Below are 19199 nucleotides of genomic sequence, written 5' to 3'. Positions count from 1 at the left end.
TTATCAAGATTTACGTGAGTTTGAGCGTGGTGTTATAGTCAGCGCACAAATAGTGGGACACAGCACCTACAAGGTAGTGAGTGGGGAGTTTCCTGTACGACCATTTTGTGAGTCTACAGTGATATCAGAAATCCAGTAAAACATCAAATCTCCAACATCGCTGTGGCCGGAAAAAGATCCTGCAAGAACGGGACCGACGACGACTGAAGAGAATCGTTCAATGTGACAGAAGTGCAACCATTCCACAAATTGCTGCAGATTTCAGTGCTGGGCCATCAACAAGTGTCAGTGTGTGAACCATTCGGTGAAACATCATCGATTTGGGCTTTTGGAGCTGAAGGCCCACTCGTGTACCCTTGGAGACAGCACGATATAAAGCTTTACCCGTCGCTTGGGCCTGTCAACACCGACATTGGACTGTTGATGACTGGAAACATGTTGCCTGGTCAGACAAGTCTCATTTCAAATTGTATCGTGCATATGGTCGTGTACAGATATGGAGGAAACCTCATGAATCCGTGGACCCAGCATGTCAGCAGGAGAACTATTCAAGCTGGTGGATGCTCTGTAATGGTGTGAGGCATGTGCAGTTGGAGTGATGTGGGACCCATGATACATCTAGATATGACTCTGACAGGTGACACGTACGTAAGCATCCTGCCTAATCACCTTCATCCATTCATGTCCATTATGCATTACAATGGACTTTGGCAATTCCAGCAGGACAATGCGACACCCCACATGTTCAGAATTGCTACAGACTGCCTCCAGGAACACTTTTCTGAGTTTACACACTGCTGCTGACCACCAACCCCCCCCCCCCCCCCCCCCTCCCCCAGACATGAACATTATTGAGCATATCTGGAATGCCTTGTGACATGCTGCTCAAAAGAGATCTCCACTCCCTCATATTCTTACAGATGTATGGACTGCCCTGCAGGATTCCTGGTGTCAGTTCCCTCCAGCACTACTTCAGACATTAGTCGAGTCCATGGCATGTCATGTTGCGGCATTTCTGTGTGCTCACGGATGCCCTACACAATATTAGGCAGGTGTACAAGTGTCTTTGGCTCGTCAGTGTATATCACCTTACTTAGCTAGTATGTTGTTGTTACTTTTAATATGCGCTGAACTTCTTTCTCAAATAATTATAGACTGCAGTTAATGTATTAAATGAATTGATTATTTCAGCCACTTATTACTTTCTCTTTTTATGAAATAGCAAAAATTAAATTTTACTGGCTAGTACTTTCAAATTCTTGTATTTGAAATAATGTTTCTTTTAATAATGTGTCAATCGGCAATAATGATGATAGGAAAAGAATCCTACTGTTGGTTGGTGACTTCGGGAAAATCACTAACATTGAATGCTTTTTATAGTTTATAATTCCAAGCATTTTTTTTTACCACATTCCCTTACAATATCGACTTCTGAGTCGTTTATCATAAATACATATTACATCCCTTCAGTTAGTTATCATTGACAATAAAATAATTAAAAAAATATACATTTATACTCAGAATAACAGAACACAGCATGTCATTCTCAATGGAGAGAAGTCCTCTGAAGTAAGAGTGATTTCAGGTGTGCCGTGGGAGGTGCAGGAAATGGCAATTGAATCTCAATGTAGACAAGTGTAATGTGCTGCGAATACATAGAAAGAAAGATCCTTTATCATTTAACTACAATGTAGCAGGTCAGCAACTTGAAGCAGTTAATTCCATAAATTATCTGGGAGTAGGCATTAGGAGTGATTTAAAATGGAATGATCATATAAAGTTGATTGTCGGTAAAGCCAATGCCAGACTGAGATTCATTGGAAGAATCCCAAGGAAATGTAATCCGAAAACAAAGGAAGTTGGTTACAGTATACTTGTTTGCCCACTGCTTGAATATTGCTCACCAGTGTGGGATCCGTACCAGATAGGGTTGATAGAAGGATCATTTAGTAATCGCGAAAGCGTTACGGAGATGATAGATAAACTCCAGTGGAAGACTCTGCAGGAGAGATGCTCAGTAGCTCGGTACGGTCTTTTGTTGAAGTTTTAAGAACATACCTTCACCGAGGAGTCAAGCAGTATATTGCTCCCTCCTACATATATCTCGCGAAGAGACCATGAGGATACGAGACTGGAATAGAAGGGAGAACCGATAGAGGTACTCAAAGTACCCTCCGCCACACACCGTTAGGTGGCTTGTGGAGTATGGATGTAGATGTAGATGTAGAAAATAATATTGAGAATACCAGAATGAATCATATGATAATTGTTGTTGTTGTGGTCTTCAGTCCAGAGACTGGTTTGATGCAGCTCTCCATGCTACTCTATCCTGCGCAAGCTTCTTCATTTCCAAGTACCTACGACAACCTACATCCTTCTGGATCTGCTTAGTGTATTCATCTCTTGGTCTCCCTCTATGGTTTTTACCCTTCAGTCTGCCCTCCAATACTAAATTGGTGACCCCTTGATGAATCAAAACAAGTCCTACCAAAGGATCCCTTCTTCCAGTCAAGTTGTGCCATAAATTCCTCCTCTCCCCAATTCTAATCAGTACTTCCTCATTAGTTACATGATCTACCCATCCTGTATTTACTCGAATCTAAGCCGCACTTTTTTCCGGTTTTTGTAACCCCAAAAAACCACCTGCGGCTTAGAATCGAGTGCAAAGTAAGCGGAAGTTCTGAAAAATGTTGGTAGGTGCCGCCACAACTAAGTTCTGCCGTCAAATATATGTAGCGCTACACAGGCATGCTTTGCAGGCACAATGATAAATACTGGCGCCAAAACCTCTGCGTCAGTAAATAAATTAAAAAAAGGTGTAAGATGAGCTTTTTTTCTCCGCCCTGAGTTTCGACCACTACATTTTCATACATTATCCAACGAAGTAATTACAAATTCCGTATTGTTCATCTTCGAATGCAGCAGCATTTCAATGTACTACGAAAATCCGACAGGCAAGACTGTTTGGGATGTTGGCCAATATGGCCAACTCTACGTTCTGAATTTTTTCCTACCTGTGAGAAGAGATGATTGCTAATAGGAACTTTCATGTATGCAGTATTCTCTTCACCATAAGAATAATACGAATATAAACATTTTGCCATGTATTGTTTCGTGTTTGCTGCTGTCTCATTTAAATCCTGTCTGCCTAATAAACTACGAAAATAGAGTGAGACAACAGCAAACGCGGAAGAATATACATATCATGTCACGTTTATATTCATTTTATTCTTATGCCTAATAGTGGTACAATCAGAAATGAAGCACGGCAATTGTGACCACATTTTTAAATCTAAGATGACTAATTTCTGTGCAGAATGTAATGTACTAAAGAGGCGTCTGCAAAGATTTTCAAACGGAGAAAAATTTTCCCTAAACTCTCGTTCAGAACATCTTATATCATACGCAGTCTATTATTTGGTTCTTGATTATTATCGAAGAAAGCAGCAGTGTAAGTAACAACAAATAGCAGTCTCTTGCTATTGTTTCGCTAATGAGACGATTCCTCTCTTTTGTTTTTTTAATTGTAAGCGGCGGTAGCATGTACAAAAGCAAGCCATGCCGCAAGTAGCGACAGGTCGTAAACACACATTATCAAAATGCGACAATGCAAGACACAGTACAGTAATGCATTTTCAGCTTAGAGTGACGTAAACACCTATAACAAAGAGAACAGCACTTATCAGATCAAAGAAAAATAAGCAATCAATTCAAATAAATACGGACGGAACACCTGACGCACAGCAATGGCTACCTGGTAAAGCTTAACTGCTAAGCTTACGACTCGAACCAAACCACTGTAGCTGTATCATCATTCATTCAACCTAAATTGTGTCTCATATTACAATGGACCAACTTTGTTTCGATTTGAAGGTGCGGCCTAAAACTTTTCTCTTCCCTTGAATTTCGAGTCTCAAATATCAGATGCGGCTTAGATTCGGGAATTTTTTTTTTTTTCCTTGATTTCGAGTCTCATTTTTCAGGTGCGGCTTAGATTCGATTGCGACTTAGATTTGAGTAAATACGGCGATCTTCAGCATTCTTCTGTAGCATCATGTTTTGAAAGGTACTATTCTCTTCTTGTCTAAACTATTTATTGTCCCTGTTTCACTTCCATACATGGCTACACTCCATACAAATACTTTCAGAAACGACTTCCTGACACTTAAATCTATGCTTGATGTTAACAAACTTCTCTTCTTTAGAAATGCTTTCCTTGCCATTGCCAGTCCACATTTTATATCCTCTCTACTTCAACCATCATCAGTTATCTTGCTCCCCAAATAGCAAAACTCATCTATTACTTTATATGTCTCATTTTCTAATCTAATTCCCTCAGCATCACCTGATTTAATTCGACTACATTCCATTATCCTCGATTTGCTTTTGTTGATGTTCATCTTATATCCTCCTTTTAAGACACTGTCCATTCTGTTCAACTGCTCTTCCAGGTCTTTTGCTGTCTCTGACAGAATTACAATGTCATCGGCAAACCTCAAAGCTTTTGAAACTTCCTGGCAGATTAAAACTGTGTGCCGGACCAAGACTCGATTCGGGACCTTTGCCTTTCGCGGGCAAGTGCTCTTCCATCTGAGTTACCCAAGCATGACTCACGCCCCGTCCTCACAGCTTTACTTCTGCCAGTACCTCATCTCGCAGGAGAGATTTTGTAAAGTTTGGAAAGTAGGAGATGAGGTACTGGCAGAAGTAAAGCTGTGAGGACGGGGCGTGAGTCGTGCTTGGGTAGCTCAGATGGTGGAACACTTGCCCATGAAAGGCAAAGGTCCTGAGTTTGAGTCCCGGTCCGGCACACAGTTTTAATCTGCCAGGAAGTTTCATATCAGCGCGCACTCCGCTGCAGAATGAAAATCTCATTCTCTAAACTTTTATTTCTTCTCCATGGATTTTAATTCCTCCTCCAAATTTTTCTTGTGTTTTCTTTACTGCTTGCTCAATATATAGATTGAACAACATTGGAGATACGCTACAACCCTGTCTCACTCCCTTCCCAATCACTGCTTCCCTTTCATGACCCTCAACTCTTAAGACTGCCATCTGGTTTCCGTACAAATTGTAAATAGCCTTTCGCTCCCTGTATTTGACCCCTGCCACTTTCAGAACTTGAAAGAGAGTATTCCAGTCAACATTGTCAAAAGCTTTCTGTAAGTCTGCAAATGCCAGAAACGTAGGTTTGCCTTTCCTTAATCTATCTCATAAGATAACTCATAGGGTCAGTATTGTCTCACGTGTTCCAACGTTTCTAAGGAATCCAAACTAATCTTCCCCTGAGGTCGGCTTCTACCAGTTTTTCCCTTTGTCTGTAAAGAATTTGTGATTTGTGTTAGTATTTTGCTATTTCGCCTGTCTCATACATCTTGCTCACCAGATGGTAGAGTTTTTTTTGACTTAGGTCTTTCAGTGCTCTGTCAAACACTTCATGCAATATCGTATCTCCCATTTCATCTTCATGTATGTCCTCTTCCATTTCCATAATATTGCCTTCAAGTACATCGCCTTTTATAGACCGTCTATATACTCCTTCCACCATTCTGCTTTCCCTCCTTTGCTTAGAACTGGTTTTCCATTTGAGCTCTTGATATTCATACAAGTGGTTCTCTTATCTCCAAAGGTCTCTTTAGTTTTCCTATAGGCAGTACCCTAGTGATATATGCCTCTACATGCTCACATTTGTCCTCTAGCCATCTCTGCTTAGCCATTTCGCATTTTCTGTTGATCTCATTTTTGAGACGTTTGTATTCCTTTATGCCTGCTTCATTTACTGCATTTTTGTATTTCCTCCTTTCATCAATTAAATTCAATACCTCTTCTGTCACCCAAGGATTTCTACTAGCCCTTGTCTTTTTACCTACTTGATCATGTGCTGCCTTCACTATTTCATCTCTCAAAGCTACCCATTCTTCTTCTACTCTATTTCTTTCCCCTGTTCTTGTCAATCATTCCTTAATGCTCTCTCAGAAACACTGTACAACCTGTGGTTCTTTCAGTTTATCCATGTCCTATCTCCTTAAATTTCCACCTTTTTGCAGTTTCTTCGGTTTTAATCTACAGTTCATAGCCAATAGATTGTGGCCAGAGTCCACATCTGCTCCTGGAAATGTCTTACAATTTAAAACCAGGTTCCTAAATCTCTCTCTTACCATTATATAATCTATCTGAAACCTTCCCGTGCCTCCAGGCTTCTTCCACGTATACAACCTTCTTTCGTGATTCTTAAACCAGGTGTTAGCAATGATTAAGTTATGCTCTTTGCAAAATCTACCAGGCAGCTTCCTCTTTCATTCCTTACTCCCATTCCATATTCACCTACTACTTTTTCTTCTCTTCTTTTTCCTACTATCGAATTCCAGTCCCCCATGACTATTAAATTTTCGTCTCCCTTGACTATCCGAATAATTTCTTTTAACTCATCATACATTTCTTCTATCTCTTTGTCATCTGCGGAGGTAGTTGGTGTATATACTTGTGCTGCTGTGGTAGTCGTGGGCTTCATGTCTATCTTGGCTTCAATAATATGTTCACTATGTTGTTCATAGTAACTTACACATGCTCCTTTTTTTTTATTCATTATTAAACCTACTCCTGCATTACCCCTATTAGATTTTGTATTTATAACCCTGTATTCACATGACCAGAAGTCTTGTTCCCCCTGCCACAGAACTCCACTATTTCCCATTATATGTAACTTTAATGTATCCATTTCCCTTCTTAAATTTTCTAACCTACCTGCCTGATTAAGGGACCTGACATTCCATACTCTGATCCGTAGAACGCCAGTTTTGTTTCTCCTGATAATGATGTCCTCCTGAGTAGTTCCCGCCCAGAGATCCGAATGGGGGACTATTTTACCTCCAGAATATTTTACCCAAGAGAACGCCATCATCATTTAACCATACAATATAGCTGCATGCCCTTGGGGAAAATTATGGCTGTAGCTTTCCCTTGCTTTCAGCTGTTCACAGTACCAGCACAGCTAAGGCTATTTTGGTTAAAGTTACAAGGCCAGATCAGTCAGTCATCCAGACTGTTGCCCCTGCAACTACTGAAAAGGCTGCTGCCCCTCTGCGGGAATCACATACAGACACAAGCAGACATATTTCTGCTTGTGTCTGTATGTGTGGATGGATATGTGCGTGTGTGCGAGTGTATACCTGTCCTTTTTTCCCCCTAAGGTAAGTCTTTCCGCTCCCGGGATTGGAATGACTCCTTACCCTCTCCCTTAAAACCCACTTCCTTTCGTCTTTCCCTCTCCTTCCCTCTTTCCTGATGAGGCAACAGTTTGTTGCGAAAGCTTGAATTTTGTGTGTATGTTTGTGTTTGTTTGTGTGTCTATCGACCTGCCAGCGCTTTCGTTCGGTAAGTCACCTCATCTTTGTTTTTATATATAATTTTTCCCATGTGGAATGTTTCCTTCTATTATAATGATATCACTTATAAAGATTTAGGTGGATCTCTACTCTCTGCCTCTACAGTGCCTTTCATCTGCAAGTGATGAGAGTGTGTTTTGTCCACTAAAGCTCGTGACAAAGCAAGTACAGTAAAAATTTAAATATAAACATGAAAATATGCTACAAGTTCTCCCTTGCACTCAGCAAGTGAAACATATTATTCTGCTATTCTGTGGCTGCTATATTTGCAGCTGGGCTGGGTAGGTCAGCAGGTGTAAAGCAGTGCTTTAGCAGCACGTAACAGTAGTTGTCTCGACACCGTGGTGATGACAGTGCAGCGAGGCATTAACTGTTTGGGTGGTGAGGTGTTGACCCAAGTGGCTGCAACTAGCTGGTACTGCGATGGATGCAGTTGGCCACATATGGTGGTGTGGAAAGTGCTGACCGTGGCTGCTGCCAGTGGCATGACATAGGCGTGGGCCAGCTGACTGCGCATCATCTAACTCTCGCATGGTCCAACTGGCTCCTGATTCTTAATTCGTGGCAAATATTCCCATGAAATTGTGGCCTCTGTTATAGACCAAAAGGTGGTTTCCCATTTGTTGCAAGGTTGTTTTGAATCCTCTGCAGAAGTCTTGATGGGAAGTCCTTACATGTCCCCATACAGTCCTATCTTGCCCATGTAATTTCCGTATTTTTGCAGCCCTGAAGAAAGACATTTGTGGCCATCAATTTGGTTTGGATGAAGAGAGGCATGCCTGGGTACAATTATGTTTCTGTAGGCAATCGCAAATGTTTTTTTCTATGAAGGCTTTGATCATCTTGTCTCACAGTGGGATTAATGTTTTAACAGTTATGGTGATTATTTTTGAAATAATAAACAGTTCACAAATTTTTTCCCATCTGTCTCATTTTCCATTTGACTGCCTGTTTTATAATCCTTACCTGATTACTGAGCTTCACCATATGCTGTCCCTTACATGTACTCCTCTGCGTTCTACTCATTGTGACCAAACGATAATTTTTTCCCCCTTTTCTTCTTTATTGCTAAAAAATTATGCAGCTGTGCCTCTGAATCGTACTGGATGTTAACTTTCATTGAATGGCCATATAAGGGCATCTTTCCCCTTCCTGCTCTTCTTGTATATGAATACTAAATGAATACAGAGCAGTGAGTACTGCTCTACATACTTTTAGTACTCATATGTTTGCTTTTAAAGTCCTATGTCATATATTTACATTCATGGTATGCACTGCACAGTTTAAATAATGACTAATGCTGTATGGTGCCTTAAACCATTTTAACTCTCATCTATGAAGACGGTCCAAGACCGAAACCAGTAGATATTTCGGTTTAAAATAAAAACAGCTGATCGTTTTCAAATACGCATTTTATACATTTTGAAATACTGCCCAGAAAACTATCATCCATAAATATCACATAGTGAAATCATAGTCACACTAAAGATATTGTAACATAAAACATGTAACATGCATAGTAATCTAAACAACAATATAAGGAAAAAGATAGGTTGCAACTTACTGTAAACATGACACGTATAGTTGCAGACAGGAACAACTAAAAGACACTTACACATTAGCTTTCAGCTCCAGCCTTTTTCATAAAAGGAAATACACACACACACACACACACACACACACACACACACACACACACACATACATATATATATTCAGCCACACAAACAAGCACACAGGATGAGCTGCTAGAGATGGCAGTCATGTGTGTGAGATGCGCTTCCTTGTTTGAATGAATAAGTATGCATGCGTGTGTGTGTGTGTGTGTGTGTGTTTTTCCTTTTCTGATGAAGGCTGGAGCCAAAAGCTAGTGTGTAAGTGTCTTTTATCGTGCCTCTCTGCAACTTAATGTGTCATCTTTATGGTACACAGCAATCTATCTTTTCTTATATTGTTGATATTCCAACCTGGAGTTTCTATAGCAATCTAAACATTTACTAACTCAAACATTCAATCCTTATGTGACATTAGTAATGAATCTTTGACCAGGGAGGCATGAAATGCATCCAGTGAAAGTACAAAGTTGCTTGATATATCAAAATTACATATGAATTGCAGCTTACTGCATTTTGTTTGTGAGTATAGTCTGCTGAAGATGGCTGGGAAAGAAATGTCTATGCATATCTTAACATTTGTGTTTGAGTTACCTTTTCACATAACACTTCCATTTTATTCTAATTTGTTGTTATCTGTAAGCAGATTGCAGCTTGTTAATTTCATCACAAAACATTCAAGAATTTCCATTCATTATTATTTGCGTAGTCCTACATAACACCTGTAAGATAGAGACTAATGGCTTTGTTAAGTAACATTTGCTGATGTTGAAATGTGCTATCAACTTTACGTCTGTATGTGTAGTGCCAGAACACACCTCCACATTATGATACATACAACTATTTTAATGAGATTGGCAAGGAAAGTTCACTATGTTAGAAATACAAACTATGTTTAGCAGACTTTTTAAGGGGATCTGCATAGAGCAGTGGCTTTGCCCCACACCAAAAACTGTGGCCATGCAGTGTCTTTTATCTGTACCGGTTATGGAAATACAGACTCCAATTCCAGATAATACTATTCACGATAAATACGGCCATCTTGTCATTACTATCTGTTTTGTTTTTCTTAAATATGCAGATGCAGAAAATTCATGCGAGATAGTGTGTAACAGTTCTGCTTTTAATGAAACTGCAGCTAGGATCTTGTTATGTAACGATTGCTGATAGGAAAGTGAAAGAAATGTAATTTAAACAAGATAGTATAATAAAAGAGGAAGGAGACTATTATATGGATATCTAAATAGACAAAAATGTAACAGACATCTGGGGCCCTGCGGGCCTGCATAGTTCATACATATCATGAACTCCTTTCATATTAATGGCACTTAACTATCATTTCTGCATGACTGTGGTGTCAAAAAGAACACCTAACACCTTATCTGGATACATCAGTCGATCCACACACCTCACTTTGCTTGATGTATGCACAATACCTTCTGCCCTTGATTTCAGATCTTCCTTTTCATCTTATTTTAATCCTCCAGAAATACTTAAGAGTTAGTATTTGTCATATCATAGAGTATAAATGTGTAGTTAAACCTGATACTGTTTTCTTTGTAAGGAAAAATAGACACCACATGTCATAGGAAAACTAAAATCCAAGTTCCCATTATTAAATTTTAGGAAAAACTCTGTTACATATTTGCTCCACAAATTAAGTTGTGTGTTAAAATTTAGTATTTCTTGACAGTTAGGTGGATTAACTGCAACATCTGACAAAGGTGGTGTGTCAATAGTTAGCTCAATGTGTTGTTGACACTCTAGTTAAAATAAATCACTGATCTCCTCTTTCAAAGTTGGAAAAAAACAGCCTTACTAAAATCTGTATCCTGTTTTGAATTATTTAGACTGAAATTAGTGTCTGGGGCTTGTTTTGATTCAATATTTAACCAAACAAAATCTGTAATTAATGGATTTACTACTGATCAGACCATATAAATATGCCAGAATGACAATGTATTCCATTTCATCTATGTGATTATTTATTTGTAAGTTTTCCTTTCATGAATTGCTTATGTGGCAGTTGAGTTTCTGATTTGTGACTAGTAGCATGATTTTTAACTCATCTCCTTTAGCTTTTATATTTGTGTCAGTGGTGTCTAATCTAGCACACAGCTCATCATCTTGAGCTTTGATAGTTGTGTTTAATTTGGCAGCTAACTTTTCATTGAAGATTTTAAGTAACTCTTCTAAAAATTGCACTATACTCCAGGGTAACACTTATTTCCTGTTAGTAAGTACTAAGTGTAAAACTGATCTTACCTTGCTAATGACTATCATTGTTTATCTACCTCTTCATTAAAAAAAATAATATTGGCATTTAAAGTCCCTTACTTATCCCCCCCCCCCCCCCTTCCACCTCTGCCCTCTCCCCAAGTTCAACTTGGCTTTTGCACAGCTCCACAGCTCACATGGTATACCTCACCGCGACGTGATGCTGATGGTGTAGTTGTTGAATTGAAGTGGTTAAACAATCGTAGTCCTTTAAAGTTCCAGCCACTGATATTCCATTTCATAAACTGTAGTAAGTTCTTCAACAATATAATTGTTGTTGATTGAATTAGTGTTTATTTATCGATACACCAATTAATCTGAGGTCTGTTAACTCTTCTTAGACTTAATTACTTAATAGTTTCACTTTGATGTTCTGGCTCTTGACCTTGTTTCTACAGACAACAGCTCTATTTGCCCTTGAAATCTTTCTTGAGAACTGCCAATTACTTCTTTATCTTCTTTTAATGTACTCTTCTTGTCCCAGTTTTATTAATTTTTCAGTGCAGAATGAAGTGTTCCCTGTGTCTCAAACAGTTTGTGTCTGTGTGTGCCACAGCTGTGCTTGTGCTGGAATCTGGAAGCTTTAACAAGCTCTAAACTTCCTACTAAATAATAGAAAGTATTTATTCTGACAACAGTTACATTATGTCTTCTGTGAAAATTGGTTGTGTGAGGAAACACCATAACTACAAAGAATATTCGTACATTCGATCTGATGTAACACAAATATATTCTGACAGTACCAATGGTAGTTCAAATTTACTGTATGTTCTCTGTGCCATCAGCGCCATTGTCAAGGCACCGTGTTACTTGAAGATGTATCCTGCTTCTCTGATCTGGGATGTTGTAACTCAGAATGACTGCCAAGCCAGTAGGTACCACAACGCATAGCAAAACTACTAACATTGTTCCACCTTGGTGATATGCAGCAACCATCCGTCCCAGTGCACATGCACAAATAATAACAGACTTCCAAACAGTTTGCAATTCTAAGCTAATTAGCTTAAAAAAAAAATTCTGTGTGGCAGTCATCATTCATCGGCTAGGTAAATATTGGGCAACAAATCACTTACCAAAAGCGGTATGTTACACCACTCTTCCTAGTCTCCTCATTCTAGTCTCTCCCTTTTTATGCTAGTGTGCAGTATGCAGCTACCTGAGCCTTTACCAAGGCATGAATCCTCCATTTTTCTATTCCTATCTTTTTCCTTTGCTGCATCTCCATTTTGTTGATCTTTTCCTCTTCTTCACTTTTCTTCTGTGTTCTGCCTGCTCCTCCCGCCCCCCCCCCCCCCCCCCCCCTCCCTTCCTTTCAAGATAACCTACAACAATGAAGTACTTGTTTTTGCACCTATACACTAAACCAACACCTGTACTGTACAGTGAGCAGTTGTCTTTATTCACTCCATTGTGTAACTTCCTATTGATTCACACACAACTCCACTAGAGGGCTAATATTCCAGACCTAAATTTCTGTTATTGGAAATGCTGAATGAAATTCTATAACTGTGGAAAAATATGAAAATTTATATTCTGTATGTTACTTCCAGTGTGTGCACAGGATTTGACTGGGATGTTGATGGTGACCATCTTGCCATTATTACATCGAACTCCTCACATTTAACCTTGTGGGATGCAAACACGACAAAGAAGTCACACATTGATATTGGCCTGCGAGATCCTATGAGTTGCATCATTTGGGCCAAGAAGGGATCACTGGTTGCTGTTGGTACCTCACGAGGAAATCTTGCAATATATAATCACAGTACAGCAAAGTTTGTATCCTTAACTTTTAATTTATTTTATTTAGTTAAATGTCAACTATTCATTTATAAAGAGTTTTTTGAGAGTGTCCTTTTTACCTACATTATAGCTAAGTGAAAAGAGCTAAAAGTGTGAATAATAATGCAGAATAATATATTATGTTGACATACAATTTGAAATGTTTTTTACAACTTCTTGTTTGTGCCTCCTTAGAATATTCTCTCAGCTAATTGTATATATGAAATAAAAACATTTTCCTGACTAAGTCCTCAAGTACAAAATGAAATATTAAAGCATCAATGATAAGATGAATAGCCTCTTAATAAACAGAAAGTCATAAGAGTACCAAGTGCTGCGCACAGAATGTAAACTAATTTGAGGTGTTTGGTACAAGGGATATTTCATGAAATAATCATGAGTGAGAACCTCCTTCATCCGTATCACACACGTGAGGCCAGTTTTGTAGAAAATAGCTCTTTACCATCTAGGTAACCAGGCACATTGGTTCAACCTAAAGCTGCTGCTGAAGCCATTTGTCATTATTATTGTTGTTTTTGATTGATATTCTGATATTTCAGATAAAAATCTTATACCCATTGTCAAGACAAATAGGTAAATGACTTTGAGTGTAAATTTATGCTGTTTATTCCTCAAGAAAGTCCTAAATGCTTTGTCTTTCAGATCGGTAGCAATGTCGGTGCTTTCACTAGTATGTTAACCAAATATGTAACCTTGTTATTAAGACCTTTAATTTGTTTTTAGTTTATTTATTTGGTCTCAAGAATTGCAAAGTATGCCACCAAATCCATGAATCAGCTTATTTTATTACCATTTTAACACTTGTACTTCAAAGGTCAGCATTAATATCGCTTGGTGATGCTTTGGCACATATTGACAAAATTTGAATGAGATGTAACATTATAATTTAAGTGTCAAATAACCTTTATATGCTGTTTTATTTAATAATGACTCTGTTTTTAACAGGTTGCTGTTGTTGTCGTAGCTACCTCTCTTAACAAAGATTTTGGACTAATTCTGCAGTCTAGAAACCAAAGGTGTTTTGGCACTACATTGGTGACACCTTCATCATGAGGCTCCATGGTAGCCCTATGTGATATAAAGATATATAATTACAGGGTTCTAAGTACCATCAGATTTGGGGGTTCTAACTATCACCTGATATCATGGACTATATTTTATTGTTCATAGTGAATTGGTTGACAGGTCCATATTGAGACAGACACTGGCAGCCTCCAGGAAGAACTGGTACACCTACAGTCAGTATTAAGTAATAATGGATATTTAACTCTGCCAAATTAAGAATGCTCTGCAAACCATAGAGTTAGATTGCTCACAAAAGTGAGAAGTGACTGGGGATATCCTTAGTTTTTCTTTTGTACATTTCAATTTTTCTTCAAAAATAGCCAGAATTATGAAGAAATACAAGAAGAAATTGATCTACAAACAGGCCTGCATAGCAGCTTTTTCGACATTGTATTACTATAAAGTACAAAACTCTATAAAATTGTATGCTGATGTTTTAAATAATACGTATGGCAAACAATAAGCATGGTAGAAGGACAGTGTGTGGAATAGTGACAGTATAGTTGTCTTCTTCAGCTGAATAAATCTGCTCATTGAGCATTACATTTCTTATATTAACAGAATCTTCCATCGGTTCTTGGTAGAACAACATTATAATAATAAATGAAAAGCACCAGTTTGCTTTTGTTCTACAATATTATTTTTATTGCTAACCGGTTTTCGGCTTACAAGGCCATCTTCAGACATTTACTGAGTATTATCACCAAAGAAGTTAAATGTTAGCAGACAACATTGGAAGAGAAGTAACACATCTAGAGTGAAGTAGAAACATACAGTGAGTAACTTCTTTGCAATGAAATAGTAAAAACTGAACAGTACATAAATAACAATGGAGTTGACAGGAAAACCTTTAGCACAAAATAGGAATAGCGTGCCTACATAACAGTTTCTGTTAATAAACAAAACTAATAAAATAAGATAAAATTAGTACTAGACAAGGCTGCATCAAGAGGTATGAAACATGGAGAGTGATACACAACCAATTAAAAATGAAGAGACACTAGCATTTTAACATTAACATTATAATAAAAACAGTGGTTGTATACCAGTTTACATTAAATAAATGAGCGAAGTAAAATATGAACAGCACTTGATGAGACAACTACAAGGGGAGTTAAACATGGACAGTAATACAAGTACAAGTTAAAAGCAAACCCTTAACTATTGAAACTACAGCGTATGTGGAATACAAAGACAACTGCAACAAATAAAAACAACTTAATGACTACAGGAAAATGGGAATATGTAGGAAGAGAGAGTGTGGGAAGTAATGAACAACTAAGATGATTATATGAAGTTTAGGAGAGGGGAAGTGTTGAGTTGTGTCTGGTCATTTAGGATGACATCTGGACTGTGAGCAAGATGTTTGTTAATTTCCAGGGCTTCCAGCAGGTTGAGTTTATGGCCTTTGTTTGCTAAGTGAAGTACATGGGACACTGGCTGGTAGTTGTGACTCTCACTCAGTAAAATTCTGCAACCTCCAGCTGGAGGTTGCAGAATTCAGACTCTGCATTTGCTGAGCATGTACTGAGTGAGAGTCACAACTACCAGCCAGTGTCCCATGTACTTCACTTAGCAAACAAAGGCCATAAACTCAACCTGCTGGAAGCCCTGGAAATTAACAAACATCTTGCTCACAGTCCAGATGTCATCCTAAATGACCAGACACAACTCAACACTTCCCCTCTCCTAAACTTCATATAATCATCTTAGTTGTTCATTACTTCCCACACTCTCTCTTCCTACATATTCCCATTTTCCTGTAGTCATTAAGTTGTTTTTATTTGTTGCAGTTGTCTTTGTATTCCACATATGCTGTAGTTTCAATAGTTAAGGGTTTGCTTTTAACTTGTACTTGTATTACTGTCCATGTTTAACTCCCCTTGTAGTTGTCTCATCAAGTGCTGTTCGTATTTTACTTCGCTCATTTATTTAATGTAAACTGGTATACAACCACTGCTTTGGTTATAATGTTAATGTTAAAATGCAGTACCATCACACTCTCAAACTGTAGGTTCCCTCAAACACCTCAATTTTCCTGCATTTACTATTTTCTGTTTATCTTATTGATATTGCTTAAGTTCCTCGTGTATTCTGTATTTACATTGACAACTGTCTCTTCTTTTTTAATTGGTTGTGTATCACTCTCCATGTTTCATACCTCTTGATGCAGCCTTGTCTAGTACTAATTTTATCTTATTTTATTAGTTTTGTTTATTAATAGAAACTGTTATGTAGGCATGCTATTCCTATTTTGTGCTAAAGGTTTTCCTGTCAACTCCATTGTTATTTATGTACTGTTTAGTTTTTACTATTTCATTGCAAAGATGTTACTCACTGTATGTTTCTACTTCACTCTAGATGTGTTACTTCTCTTCCAATGTTGTCTGCCAACATTTAACTTCTTCGGTGATAATACTCAGTAAATGTCTGAAGATGGCCTTGTAAGCCAAAAACTGGTTAGCAATAAAAATAATATTGTAGAACAAAAGCAAACTGGTGCGTTTCATTTATTATCATTATATTTCTGTTAAACATGCAGGGCATTATGACAGTGTTGAGGATTTGGCCAGTGTCAGTCTTTTTGTGATTCAGTGGGAATATGGCTGGTGGATGTCTGATCAACTGAGATGAGTGCTTCTGCCTAGACAACTTATGCATTCTGATTCTGTCTTCCCGTACTTTCAGAAGAATTTTGCATTGAGTCAACTTTGTTTGGTAATTTGGCGCCTGCCACTGATGTGAAAAACAAGATACTGCGTTTTAGAAGACTGTGATACAGTCCATGATTGTGAGGTAACACTGTAAGAAAGGCATGCATTCCAAATAGAATGTCATAAAAGACCTCTACAAGCAGCATTCAGACAATTTTATCAAGTATTTGTTTGCAACAATTTCTCTGATTTGTAGTAAGTGTAGACTTGTATAAGGCAGTTCTATGTGTTTTGTATGCAGCATATTCACTGTTTCATCTTTTTGGCATTTATTTTTATTAGGAAAAAGTTTATTTGTAGTGTGCTGCTACCATGTTAATGTGACCTATACACTGTGAATTTCACAATATATCACTTTATATCCTGGGGAATGGTGTCTGAAGAAATGAAAAGCATGTATTTACTCTTAGTTACCAACCTGCTAGGAGAACTGTTGTATTATTTTCAACCAGAATTTCTGAACAAGAATTAATAATAGCCTGATTTCATACCCCAAACTTTGTTCAACTTGAGATATGTCACTGCACTTGATTACTGCAGGTACTATCTGCAGGAATGGTCCAAAGAACACAATACATCCTTTTTTAAACTTAGTTGGCCACAGTATTCACCCATCATTAAATTTGTGGCATATGTAGAACTTCATGAGATTGTACTACCCACACACTTTTTGTTATATATACACTCCCCAGATGTTACTACTGTACCTGTGTAAGCTATGACTGACCTGTAGTCATCACACCACCATCATCAAATATGTGCATTTTAATTCTGTGTGGTAAGGATTGATTTGTGTGTTGTAGCAGGCAGTGAGCCTGCTTTCTGTATTTTTTTTGGTCTCCCTTTACAATTTTTATCCCCCCCCCCCCCCCACGCACTTTTTGTTAAATGTACACTCCCCAGATGTTACTACTGTACCTGTATAAGCTATGACTGACCTGTAGTCATCACACCACCATCATCAAATATGTACATTTTAATTCTGTGTGGTAAGGATTGATTTGTATATTGTAGCAATAGATACTGTTATCCAAGCCTATCAGGTTAACTTTGGCTTCCCTCACATGAAATATGTAATTGTGTTTGAAGACTGCATAACATGGAGAGTAAGTGGTCACACCACAGCATTTTATTTTAATGTTTGTCTGCCAGGCCCTTTTCCTTCATTTATTTTGTAAGAGAAAGGAATGCACAGGGCATTGTTGTTTCTTATAATTGTTTGTGACATTTGTCCCGAATTATGTGCTGCTGTTGTTGTGGTCTTCAGTCTGAAGATGGGTGTGATGCAGCTCTCCATGTTCCTGTGTGAGCCTCATCATCTCCAAATAATTACTGCCACCTACATGCAGTGAGCCTGCTTACTGTATTTTTTTTGTTTGTCTCCCTTTACAATTTTTATCCCCCCCCCCCCCCCCCCCCACACACACACTTCCCTCCGATACTAACTGATAACTGATCATTGATTGATGTCGCAGAATGTGTCCTATCAACTGATCCCTTCTTACAGTCAAGTTATGCTGCAAATTTCTTTTGTCCCAATTTCATTCAGTACATCCTCATTAGCTACATGACTTTCTTCTCCTCTGAACTGCTTATCCATGTTTCACTTTCATTCAAGGCTACACTCCAGACAAATATCTTTAGAAAAGTCTTCCTAACACTTAAATTTATAAACAACATTAACAAATTTCTCTTCAGAAATGCTTTTCCTGTCAAGAATTTCTGACCTTCAAAACTCTGAAGAATTTCCTTGAAGAAAATAAGCAGAAAAACACTATAGTTGCTACTGCCCCGCATTGGCTTGATCTGACCTGTAACTTGTGTGTAAACAAGGATGTAAGAAAAACAAATATTAGAATTAAGTCACTATGTTCAAACTATGGATATTGTTCAATTCTAGATATAGGATAGCTTGATAAAGGTCAACACACTAACCACAGATTGCAATTGAATTATGTAGGTAAATGTTATTTGTGCAAAAAATTAAATCAAATAATAAAAGAAAGGATCGAACTGAAAAGCCTTATATATAAAAACAATTTGTTCATAAGTGGAAGTAGCCCTACAGAAACTTTTTTAGTGTAAAACAACCTTCACTATGGACACACAAAGGCAAAGAACTTGACAACAACATCATAAATGACAGTAAATTCAAAATAATATCACAAAACATGCAATGTTTTACCAACAAAATTGAACAAATTGACGAATTTCTAACTGGTAGTAGCCCTCATATTTATCTTGTGAATGAGCTAGGGTGCAAAACTGAAGAAATGTGTAACATTAATTGAAGTAATTATAATACTGTCAGTGTGTACTGTAGGAAACAACATAAAGGTGAT

The 19199-nt window shown here is 38.0% G+C and overlaps 1 protein-coding gene across 2 annotated transcripts in view; it reads left to right on the top strand.

Annotated features, from left to right (window-relative positions):
* Positions 1 to 19199, top strand: part of LOC124789640 (WD repeat-containing protein 19) — a 316330-nt gene that overhangs the window by 45494 nt on the left and 251637 nt on the right. For both annotated transcript variants that reach the window (XM_047257070.1, XM_047257071.1), the window contains exon 3: positions 12826 to 13050. In XM_047257070.1, the coding sequence (XP_047113026.1) occupies positions 12826 to 13050 (225 nt within the window). The remainder of the gene's footprint in view (positions 1 to 12825; positions 13051 to 19199) is intronic.

This window comes from Schistocerca piceifrons, chromosome 3 (assembly GCF_021461385.2).
Source record: "Schistocerca piceifrons isolate TAMUIC-IGC-003096 chromosome 3, iqSchPice1.1, whole genome shotgun sequence".
Classification (NCBI taxonomy): domain Eukaryota; kingdom Metazoa; phylum Arthropoda; class Insecta; order Orthoptera; family Acrididae; genus Schistocerca; species Schistocerca piceifrons.
The sequence above is the reverse complement of the archived record's forward strand: the minus strand, read 5'-3'. Positions and strand labels throughout refer to the sequence as shown.